General features: G+C 45.3%; 1 protein-coding gene across 1 annotated transcript; it reads left to right on the top strand.

Annotated features, from left to right (window-relative positions):
* The first annotated feature begins 311 nt into the window (after positions 1 to 311).
* On the top strand, positions 312 to 1,556 carry LOC128273173 (zinc finger protein 830). The gene is made up of 2 exons (XM_053011097.1): positions 312 to 493; positions 596 to 1,556. The coding sequence occupies exons 1-2, from the start codon at positions 357 to 359 to the stop codon at positions 1,479 to 1,481; spliced, it is 1,023 nt and encodes a 340-aa protein (XP_052867057.1). The 5' UTR covers positions 312 to 356; the 3' UTR covers positions 1,482 to 1,556.
* The last annotated feature ends 10,654 nt before the right edge of the window (positions 1,557 to 12,210 follow it).

Genomic DNA, 12,210 nt, shown 5'->3' with positions numbered 1-12,210 from the left:
TTGTCAAAATAGAACCGAAACACACGACGATGCGCCACGGTAGCCCTTGCGTATGAATTTAGCGAACCTTAAGTCTAACAAAATGATGTTAATAAAAAGGATTTTTTTCACGAATCTTTTTAGTAAAGTTGGGCACACTCACGGAATCATTCGAAAGTAACCAAGAGACACCAGATGAGCCAAACTGCTGAGTTGAAAAACATAGAATTGAAGTGTGTGAAAACAGCCCATTCTATTTGATTCGATGATATGATCTGCTGTCACTGTCACTAACAATATTATTAAACAAAAGGCAGTGAAATTATTTACGGAACTTTGCTCCCATTTTCTGTGAAACTAAACATTTATTACTCAAAATGTCCGCAATGTTTAAGCAAGCAAAGAAAAAGTACTCCCAGCAAGATCTTCGTCGTATCATGAGCGAGACGAAGGCGGCCAAACAACTTCAACAACCACAGAGCGCAGCAAAACGAATCGAGTCACCGCTGGCGAGATATCCTTTTCAAAACCGGCACCCGTGTCGATTATTCTTATTTCAGATAAATAATATGTCTTTATTAAAACGCATTTTCCTTAACCATGCCCCATTTTATACGTATAACGATGCAGGTCAGCTGTCGTGCGTTCTGTGTCAGTCAGTAGTACGGTCGGAAGCTGTTTGGAAAGTTCACATCAATTCTAAACAACATAAGGAAAATGTAGAATCTGCCAAAAAGTTAAAGGAAGCCCCGCTCCGAACGGTAGCTCCATCCGTTGGATCTGGTGTATTGCCCAATAAAGAATTACCTTCGCATCTCAAACGTTCTGCGGCACCCGTAATCGGTCCAGAAGTTGGCCCTCCGAAAAAGCTCAAAGGGATCCTCAAAACGTCTGCGAATGCTGAGGCCCAACCCGATGGGGCATTGCCCGATGACTTTTTCGATGGCTCAATGACTGGCGGAGTGTCGAGCATTCGCAGAGAGCTCGTGAATATACGGTTGCCCGAAAAACATCGAGATCCGAAAGCGGAACCCATGGAACACGACGGTGCGGAACCCAGTGCCACTGGCGTGGCTTTGCCCACGGATGAGGAAAAGCTACCGGAAGGATTTTTCGATGATCCAAAAATGGACGCCAAGGCACGCAATCAAGAGTACAAGGATCCAAATGATGAGGAGTGGGATCGGTTCCAAAAGGAAATTAAAGAGGCAACGAACGTGTCCTTAGCCATCATTAGCGAAGAACAGGAGGAGTCTACGGCCGAGAGGCAAATTGCGGAAATCGACGAACAGATTCGAAACTGGTCGCGAGTGTTGGATCTAGAGAAGAAAAAAGAAAGAGCCAAAACGCTGAAAGATGGTCGGACGAGAGGTAATCCAAACGGCACCGGCCTGTCGCACAGGAACAAGCCGTTGATCGATGGCGACGGTAACGATGATGATGACGACGATGAAGAGTTTGACGAGTTTTTGGATTGGAGGTCAAAAAAATCGTACAAATAGAGTGTATACGTAGAAGAATGTTGAAGCATAAAAACTCTTCGAAATTTTAACCTTTTTCATCCGAAAGAAGTAAAGTAATGATGGTGCCGCAGAACACGGTTCAAAGCAGACTCTGCAGGAAAAATTGTTAATTTTCTTGTTTGTTGTTTTTTTTACGAGAAATTGTTCAGCAACATATTTTATTAGCACAAAGATGATCCCAAAAATAAAAATGCACCGCACAGTGACTTTGTGACACTCAACGTGCTAATCTACATCTCCCGATCTCACCAATTTAAATAAAGGAAATTCAAGATTTCTACTGGTATGTAAAACAATTAACCAAAGAATTCTTTCAAACATCAAAACAATTACACCATTTGATGTTGTTAGTTTATGTAAAGTAAATAAGTTTCATTAAAAGATTTTAAGTTCTGTAAAGTGATACATCTTAGCTAGATTTTCCATTTTACTCATTTGTGTCAGCTTCTTAGTTATTCTTCGCCTTTAGCTTTTTGCACTCATGCTCGTTCGCCCATTTTGAAAATGTTCATCAGTTGTATTTGAATGTTGTTTTGATTCCTTTTATCTTCTGCGGTTTTCGGTTGGATCGTTGTCGTAAGACGCGGTACCTCAATTGTTTGCCTGTCTGTGTGTCCTCTTTGTTTTTTGCTGCAAGCCTTTTGAAGTGAATTACACCCAGCTTCGCTTGTCGCTTCGTACTATTTGTTTAAGATAATTTGTTTGCTTTTTGATTATAGATCCTATGTGTAATAGCTATGGTGGCGGCATAGTGGCTTAAATATCTATGAGATTTATTCTTTTTCTTTAAACAGTGTTATTTCTGCGTTGTTACTGTTTTGTGGCGCTTGTTTATTTATCATGCGTTCGTTTCGAAGTTGTTAATGTGACTTTTAAGAGTGATGTGGCTTTCTTTTGCGTTTGAGTGAGATGTATCAATGTGGGTCGTCGGCACGTGATAGAACAGCATGTTTTTGGAAAGTTAAAGTATTTTTTATCTTTTGTTTGTTCTGTTCTGAAGACTAGCATGGGTCGTAATCGGCGGTCGACCATTCACCATGTTCGCATAGAAAAATATCTTTGCGCCCGACAGGTAGTAGCTCGCACGACAATCCCGGTGTCGCCTGGCTTGGTAATTTTCGTCTATAATAAATAGGAGATAGAACAGTAGTAGTTATGAGCAGTTTTGCTCGGCGTCCTGGATGTGATGGAAAACGTTTCCCCTGCCACACTGGCTCTACTCTAATTACGAGGAGTCCATTGTTTCGAATGACTACTTTTGAATCTAAGTTCCTTCCGTATCTGCTAATTAAAAGAAGTAGGAAAAATAGCGTTGTATACAGTTGTCGTCGTTTCATGATATTAGTTTCCTAATTGTTAATATTTTTTCTCTCGTGTCTACTCTACGACTACCATCCATTTAAATAGTACTCAAAGAGCATGGCTACTGGAGATGTTGTAAATCAGAGCTTACGAATGAACAAGACAATTAAACATAGCAAAAGTAGTTTGCATCAGCTACGGTCTATGCTTCCGGTTTGGGCATGGATACGTTGGGCATGCCATTGGTTTCTACTTTCTATTTCTTTTCACTCTACTTCTTGGCTCTAATGAATATTATTATCATGAAGTGTGTCATGTATTGTGTAACAAAACCAAAACGTTTCCAATACCGTCGATGCAAAACACCAGAAGGTCTTTGAAATTCTTCCCCAAATTTCAAAATACCAGGCGTTTTGTACCGTCTCTTTCCAATTTTATTTCCTTCCATTTTTCAAACCTTCATTCCTTGATAGAAAAAGAAAATATGCCCAAGAAAATGATAACCAACCAAAAAGGGGCTTAGTGCATCCTGCGAATCGCTTCGTAAAACTTCGTAATGCTCCTGTCTGCTTTCGCTGCATTCGCTCTAGTTTCTACTGGTTCTCTACTGCACTCAATCGGAACGCCGTTGGTTTTGCTTCATGTGTCGCTCTACTTTTTTATCTCCTATTTACTACTACGTGAATGTGTGTTTACAATGTCTCAATCCTCTTGTCGGAAAATAGTATCTTATATCTCTACTACGAGCCAGCATTCACCAGCCGCTAGTTTTCTACCACACAATGTTTGGCCCAAATTACTTTCAGGAGACGTTCCATCATCAGCAGTTACATACAAGGCGCGAGCTGAAACTGAATAGTGAATGTTCCGTGCTTAGGAGGGGTGTTGGTACAAAGTTACTAGGTGTTTGTAAGTGGTATTCTTCTTCTTCGGTCTTGAAAATAGTTTCAACAGCGCAGCCAGCACGCCGATCGGTACTCAGTGGCTGTAATTTTATCAACTAAAATTAAACAACCTCCAAAATCTCCGCATCTTCGGCATCCTCACGACTCTTGTCGACGGTCCGTCTGTCGGTCGTCTACTACTGGGCTCTGCGTTGCTATTTTATCTCGCTAGTTGCAGATTAAAATGTAATTCTTTGCTCGCAGTGCCTTGCCATTGTTCTATCGTCCATTATTTTTGCTTAATAAATGGTTCCGGTCTTATCACTTTTTTCGAATTCTAACTCTCTCTCTATATGTGGCTTAACGGACAGTTCAAGAAATAGGCTGTATCAATTTACTCATGTATATGTGTGTAAGACCGTCCTTCTATATATTTGTATAAAGCAGCACTACAATAGAATGGATATATTGATCTGTTATAAAGTAAATTGATTTTATATACTTATTTGATTTACGTTTGCATTTTATACGGTTCACTCGTTCGCAGCTGACCCATTTGTTATCCTTACGTCTAGAGTGTCGGGAGAAATAGCGAAAAAGGAGATTAGTAGCCTACGACTGTTTGTTGCCCTAGTTATCATTAGTCACTATAGGTCACTACACCAAGAACACTACCAACGTTAGTTTCTCCTACTTGACTAACTGCTAGAGATGTCGTCCTCGATTCTACAACCATTTCGACTCGCTGCGTCACTTCGTTCGGTTTGCTTGCCTTTTCGGGCCGCACAAACGCTAATATGCCTTCGTTTCAATCCATCAGTTAAAGCTTTTGAATAGAGAATTAGTCGATAAGCTCACATGGCCTGCTACGGATAAGGTAGTGTGTAAATTGGTAAATCTTAAACGTTGTTGCGCTCTGGCTCTCATCTGCCGCGCGTACCCACGCGGCTACTACGATAGTAGTGAAGGTACAGGTCTTACTAACGCGAGTTTTGGGTGACAAGGTGTAAGAATATAATGCCAAGAATATTTTTCCTAAAATCTTCCCCTATTTTACGAAAAATATTCTACAGACCATATTTTGTGTCGTTTCGTGGAATGGTAAAGCTTTGGTTGGTATCGTCAGTTTTGGGGGGACGATGTTCCCGGTTTCAACTACTACTTGGTTCGTCGGTCACTGGATTTAAATTGTATTAAGCCGTTGTTTTTTTTGTTCTCTTTTTTCTCGTCGATTTTTGTAATTTTTTTTTGTTGAAAATTCTCCCATATTTGGCAGCGCAGTGCTTGTAAAGATGTGGGTACTTTATGCTAGTTTTATTTTGTTTTCATATGCTTTGCAAAGAAAATTGTTGTTGAAAACCAAGACGGCCTGCTATGCTAAGATATTCCAAATCGGGACACGTCCTTTTGTGTGCTGAGTTTGAGAGTATTTTGCTTTCGTTTTTATTGTTTTTTTTTGTTTGTTTTTTCTTCTCTATATTTTATCGATATCATTATTGTTTGGGAGAGATGATCACAAACGATACTCATTCAGATTTTGCAGCTTAAGCCTACAGATCGAAAGCATAGAGCTGGCTTTGTTTCGATGATATCACATGCAGTTTGTTGTTATTTGTGTTTTTTGCCCCGCTTTAAACTCTATTGCTCTGCTGCTGTAAGACCAACCCTGTTTCTCTGCTCACTTTTTACTATTCCAATTGGTTTACTAGTTTCTGTTCGTTTTTTTTGCAACACATTTTTCTTTTCCCACTGCTTGTTCCGGATACAGTAAGGAGCAGAAACCTGTGTTGGCAATCAGTATGGAATGATACTTTGCACGGGTTTGCTATCAGTTGTGGTGTCACTGCTGTTTCGAAACATTTGCTCCAAAGGGTTGTTATTTTGGTTCACATTTTCATGCTTTTCAAACTAAGGCGGTTCCGGTGCGGCAAGTTATACAAGATTTTTCGTTTTAAAACAATAACATAAAATGGGTGCAGCGGAGCGGAAAAGATGCATTGTTGATACCGTTTGAAAATCGCGTCCTACAGCGGAGGCTGTACATGTACTTTGTCTGCTTCGCCTCACTTTTCGAAAAGGATTCAAGAGCAGAAGCGGCCATGGGGCGGTTCAGACCTCAATCAGACCGTCCATCAACCGTTGGTTTGGTCGATCGGTATTGCTCCGCGCGTCGAAGGATTTACTTCTCTAGCGGGCAGATACTGTTCTACTTTGTGCTCCTATCAGATATCTGACACTTTTCCGGGTTTTGTTTGCTGTCCAGCACGACCAATTGTTTCACCACGTTTAAGACCCCTCTCTCGTGATCATATGAATGCTTCGTCGATCGTTTCCTCTCCTACGATTGTCATGTGTAGTCAATGGTTGAGAAATGCTGCTTCTTGCCTTCTTGCGTTTGGTTACCATTGTTCCTAATTTTCACCACAGCGTCCTTATTTCCCAGTTCTGGGCACTTTAAATGTATAATATTTATATGCTTGGTTGTGTGTGTGTAAGTGCGACTGTATGTTTAAGACCGCACGTGTGAATGTTAAAGTAAATATTGATCAGAACATGGAACGAAAAATCAACATTCAAAATGAGAGTTCTGAGCTGTTCTGGCGCCCGAACGCAGCTCAGGACCTCTACGCCAAAGGCGATAATCTTCGCCAGACTTCGCACTTCCTACAATGTTCACTTTTTCACTTCGATTGTGCCGTGCCGGCACGATTCTCGCACGCTTCACTCCACTCTCATCGAGCCGATTTTACATTTTGCTACATTAAACAGAGAACAATAGATCTCGGCAACACAGACGCAGGCGTGCGTACGAGAGAGTCCGCTTCGGCCCACGGTTGTGTCGCACGTGGACGTGTTTAGCTGTGTGCGTGGTGTCGTTATTTGCTTGTAAACGCTAGATTTGGTATTTTTTTGTAGGTCAATTATTGTGGGCTACTTCTTTTGAAGGGAGTTGGTGCTTTCGGGCGCTTTCGGGGCTGTGAAACTCGTGTCTCGTGTGTCAACACACTAAATGGTCCCTAGAATGGTGGTGTTGCCGGAAGCCGGAAGTTGATCCCTGCCGCTGGAAGATCAACGTGCGGGTGTCAAACGGGTGCCGCCACTGGACAGCGCGCTGCTTCGTGGTGTATGGTCATTGGCCTAGGTGCACAACCGAGGTAAAACATAAATTTGCTTGCTCGCTTCGAGAAATTGCAATGTCCCATGGTTAGCGCCTTCTTCTCCTTCGTCTTCAAGAGTCACGCGTGGTCAAAGGTGCGTTCGCAGAGGGGTCGATTTAGGACTTGATCTCCGCGATCTCCACCGTGACGCTCTCGTGCTGATGCGCGGCCCCATTATCCTTCGGGTGGTGGTGCGTGGCGCTGCGGTTCGACTTGGTGGAGGTGGCCGACGCATTGCTGCTTCCCCGCGATCCACGTCGTGAACCTGCCGCCGTTGGTGGGTGCAGCCGCATCGATGGAAACGGAAAGGAGACAGAAAAGACAGCGTTTTAGTTGACCCTCCGTCTGGGATGAGAGCTGAGAGCACTTCCAACTAACAAACAAACCACCAACAACAATCTTACGACAAACGATAAACGGTCTGTACACGTTCTAGGCTAAACGCGAGTGAAGTAGCATGTAGTGGTCGGCTTTCGGAGATGTTCTCCGAATTACTAATACTTCAAGTATACTCTAATTGAAGAAATAAATAAAAACTTGAAACTAGCAACACTCAGCGACCTACAGAATGGCACAAGAGAAAGGGATACTAGGCACCCAACCGTTATCCGGCGCACCATGTGGAAGAGATTGAACACGGCGCGTGTGATCCTGGCGGGCAAGGATCAAGGTGAGTGCGCGCGAGACAGAGAGAGAGATACCAAAAAACACATAGCACAACGGGATAGATCTACGACGAAAGTGCAGCATGAGTGGTGTGGATGTTGGTGTTTTGTAGCCAGAAAGAACTGACACAGTACGCTATGTGTGTATGTGTATGGTGTTGTTGTGAACATGCATTGTAGCTAAAGAAAAGATCGATCGATCGATCCATTCCCATGAGATAGTTTTTAGTGGCAAGTGGGACCGCAGCCGCCAGCTACTACGAGACAGGTTAGGGTTCGGTAAAGGACAGAGTAGAGGAAATGCTCGAATCGAATCAGCATGATATAAGAAACAGCACTCGGCTGGAGTCCAAAGAGTTAGTAAAGAGGAAGCAAATCGATTCGAATGATTTGAAACGTTTTCCCAATTTTTCCCAATCAGTTCAATATGCGTTCAATGGCGGGTTCCGATCGGTTCTGACGGATGCTACAAAAAACGAGAGACACAAAACAGTAGACAGCAACGAAAGTAGAGTAGGAAACTGCAAACTCGATGATACATGTTGGGTAAAACAAACTTTGCAAACATTACTGGTACACGATTAAAGGGAACGCCAAAATATACCTACTACTGATCGGTTAGGTACACGTTTGACTTGAAGCTGTGAGCGGTCGCGAGAGTGTGATGTTGACTTGGGGCCTGGGCGTTTTTTTTTTTGGTTTTTTCTGGAGGAAACTAGTGTTTCACCCACTGGAGGCAAGGTTTTCGGCAAGCTTTCGGAATCATTGTTTCGTTTGCTGCACAGCGGTCACTGGTGTTGCCGCTGCCATCGGATCTGCGCGTGTCGCTGTCTTTTTGCCGTGTGACTGTGTCTCTGTGGAAAGTTTACCGAGCGGAAGGAATACAGGGATTTTGCTTTGCTTTGGGCTAGGTGGTTAAGAACACTTTCTTTGCTCACGACATACAAAAACATTCTTGAGTTCAACTGATCACACGCCGTTTGGGTCTATGGATGTTTGCGCAAACTCATCCCATAGGCCTATTGTTTATATTTCCACTTCATGCAGTGGATAGAGACTGCCTGCACAGTTTCACAGAAAAGAAAGAGAGAAAAAGAGAGAAAGAAAGAAAGAAAGATAGATAGAGAGGGAAAGAGAAAGAGGAAAAGTGAAAGAAGGAACGAACGTGGCGAAAAAGAGCCTTAACATACAGAACAAAAACACAAACAAACTATTGCAATTACACGTGTGCCGAATGCAACAGAACCACTGGTAAAAGTGCAAGCATGTTGAAATGAAACAAAAGAACAAAATAAACGATCACCAGCCCGGAACTAACTGTAAACTTGTAAACGGTAACTGTAAATCACAACCTAGCCATGGAACACTCGGCACGAGTAAAGCGCGATGATGACTGTCGGTCGTAATTAATGAATGTTTGCGTAACATTGCGTGTCGAGGGTTCGAGAATGAGGATGAGAGTGTGGACATTGCAGATGATCAGCCGCATTTTTGGATCTATCGCAAACTATGTGCATTTTAGCCAATCTCTGGATGCACAATCTCCCAATGGTACGCAGATCGAAGGTACTGCGGGTGGGTCCTACACAAGTTTCAAGCGTAGCAGCGTTCGAAATACAAGCGCCCCGGCCTTCGGAAGAAACTAGAGCCCCCGAGTGCTACACCGAGCGGCTATTCCAAGCGGCTACATACACACTAGAGACTATTAGGATTAGGGGCCAGACATGTCCGCTGCAGCAGCTTAGGCCCTATGAAAGAATGAGTCCTAAATGATCACCCAAAAGGAAGCGCTATTGCGAGGGGGGCCATGGCGTAGTTTGCTACTTTCTTTCGACTACATCCTGAAACTTTGTGGACGGTCAATGGTCAAGAAAACCTTACGAGATTGCGTACAACGCGTACCTGTAAAGAAACGCTGTCTAAAATTAGATAAACAAAATGAAATTAATGTAGAAAGATGGCCGACTGAAGGCCGCGTGACAGAAGGGTAACATTTAAGCTCTTCAACGGAATCTTTGAGGCAAAAGTAGAACCCCAAATAAAAGCTACAGTTTCTAGTGCCAATCTGAGCGTGGGAACTGGGACCACCGTGGCGTGTGGTCCATCGTAATTAGCTTATCAATGAGATAATGTTGCGCTGGCCCATGTCGTTAAAACAGACTCTCCCACCCGACGTCATCCATCCATTATCGATCAGAGATAGATGGTGGCTCGGTGTGCCCCTTTGGGAAGTGCCGGAAGTTTTACGTTGGTATTGTTATCAAGTTTTGTGGTTTTTGTCCGCGGAGTGATAATGGGGCTGGTAGTAGGTGCCCGACGTTGGAAAGGGGCGGGTTGTGGGTTGTAGAAATTCTAATTTCACAGTAACGGCCGTTATGCGAACCAGAACAAGGCACGGTTCAATTCGTTCCGAAACTAAGCAACGCAATGTAGAGTGGAGCAGAGAGAGGACAGCAGAAAACAGGTATATAGAGGACAGTTGACAGGACAGAAGAGTCAGAACGATAGTGAGAAGATGGCAGTCGAACGCTAACGGGGGTGCCAAACGTGGCCCCAGAAGAACCCAACAACAGGTAACTCGCGGCAGGCTCTACGCAGTCGAAGCGATGTTACTGATAGAATGGGGCGCGCCATCGGAGTCGGAGTCCCCTGTTACAGACCTAGCTTACCTATCGATGCGTTCGGCGAGTGCGGCCGCAGTGAGGCCATGCTGGGCTGCCGGGACGGTAGCCGCACGGACATGCGCGATCCGCGCCGCTCCTGGCCGTGAAGCAGTTTGTTGTCGCGTAGCAACGACACGTTCATCAGCCGTGGGTTCGGTGTGTTGAAGATGGTGCGGTTTTCGCGCCAACGGGCCCTGCAAGCGCGGAGGGAGAAAAAGAACAAGAGGACAACGGTTAGAACAATTCAATTGGGTCACGGGTCAATTATTAAAAGTCCTGGCTGGCGACATTGCACAATGTTGGCCAGAATTGCAACGAAACGGGGTGGTTTGCGTGGCATTGCCCGGCCTTGGCGTTTGGCAAACAAACCATTGCTGCCGATGACGAAATACCGAGCCCCGAAAGCCGGCCACGCTATGCTTGCGCTGTCGCTGTCAGAGCAAATCAACATGATAGCATACGCACTTATCAGCCGGAGCAAGAGGAAAGATAATGTTGGACAATAAATTTGACCACGTTGTTGATGGCGCACATCGCGCCCATCGCGCTGGCAGTCACTCGTAACCATTGACCGCGGACGGAGCGATAGCAAGTGTTGGAGCTTTTGGGTGAGTACTTATGCTGTAAGTGGGCTGATTATGGTGACACATTAATGACCGCCCCAGCGAGCTAGGGGCTTCCCCACATGTAGCGAAGCTCGGCTCGCGGCTAGTTCGGTGTAAAAGACCGGCGCGTCGTGTTGTGCACAGGACCTCCTTTGTGACGTTCGGTGAAAGTCGTTCCGAGAGAGCACAACCCGTTTCGGCCACACGACGCAAAAGACAGAGAAACAAACAAAGAGGGCGAGAGAGCGACCATGCTGTGTGCGAGAGAAGCTGTCATTTACAGCTGTTTGGTGCACACAATCGTCTGCCTGCTGTTGTGTGCGTGAGGTGGTTCGTGTTCGCAACTCGCTCTCGCTCTCTCGTTCCAACTATTCGCAGTCTTGGCTCTCATGGCGTCCGGTCCCGGCGACCATTCATAATCAACTACGAAACGCAGCAGCAACAACACCACACGCAACAACGGGACTGACGTAGGTACGTAGGCCGATAGTGCCGATTCGCATATAACGGACGACGAGACAGCATTGCACGGCTCGTCAATCTCTACGACGCCACCCGGTTATCGGTGTGCAAACGCATCGCCATCCAAGGGTCCTCTGATTGCGGCGGCCTGCGAAAACGGCATTGTTCCCAGTGTTCATTCAATCGATCAATCAAAGTTGGCTGACCCAAGCCTGGTGTTTGTGTGTGTGTGCGCGTGTTTATGTTCGATTCATCCGAAGCGACCGATCATCAGCGCGCGATGCCAATCTGGCGGCGATGCTGTGTGTCCGCTGGCGGGGTGATCAAGTCGTGTGTGGAATTTGGCCGAGAGAAAGTTTTTGCAAACATGCTCGGCCACAACAGAAGTGATAGTGCAGCGAGCGAAGACGAAGAAGCAGAAACCACGATCTTGTCTTGTAAATAAATGCTGCGGCAGCGCTCTCCGTCGTCGCGTTGCGTCTCCGGTGCTGCTGCTGCTGGTGGTGTTTCGAGTTGCGACCTGTGCGCAAGTATTGATTTAGCAACATCTTCTACGTTTGACCTTAAATAGGGGCCTGTTGTTAAATTTGGGCGTTTTCCTTGCGATCAAGGCCAGTCAGTCAGTCAGTCAGCCACTCAGAACTACCCATGGCCACTGCCGCGGGACGCAGACGACCGAACTGACTGAACAACGGACTGCTCGGTGGTGGGGTTGGCGGGTGAGATATACTATTTTTAGTGTACGCAATGCTTTCGGTAGTTTTGGCGGTTGTTTTGCCACCGAGCGAACCAGCGTTCGTGACTCCGGAACCGGATTCGATTGCGCGTGGCATGATTGGTTCCCGATTGGTTCCCGGCGTCGCCCGCCGAACACAATCGTGGCCTGTGGACGATCGATGCCGCCGATTTGGACTCATTTTTATGCTCCGATGGGGGGATGCTCTGCGTACGCCAGCGGCATCGGTGGTT

Source organism: Anopheles cruzii, chromosome 3 (genome assembly GCF_943734635.1).
Source record: "Anopheles cruzii chromosome 3, idAnoCruzAS_RS32_06, whole genome shotgun sequence".
Classification (NCBI taxonomy): Eukaryota; Metazoa; Arthropoda; class Insecta; order Diptera; family Culicidae; genus Anopheles; species Anopheles cruzii.
This window is presented reverse-complemented; position numbering and strand designations above follow the sequence as displayed.

Bases quoted from the DNA above. Each gene is read 5' to 3' on its own strand.
- LOC128273173 (XM_053011097.1), top strand. From the start codon at position 357: ATGTCCGCAATGTTTAAGCAAGCAAAGAAAAAGTACTCCCAGCAAGAT. The intron at 494-595 runs ATATCCTTTTCA...CCCATTTTATAC, and splicing joins ATCGAGTCACCGCTGGCGAG to GTATAACGATGCAGGTCAGC.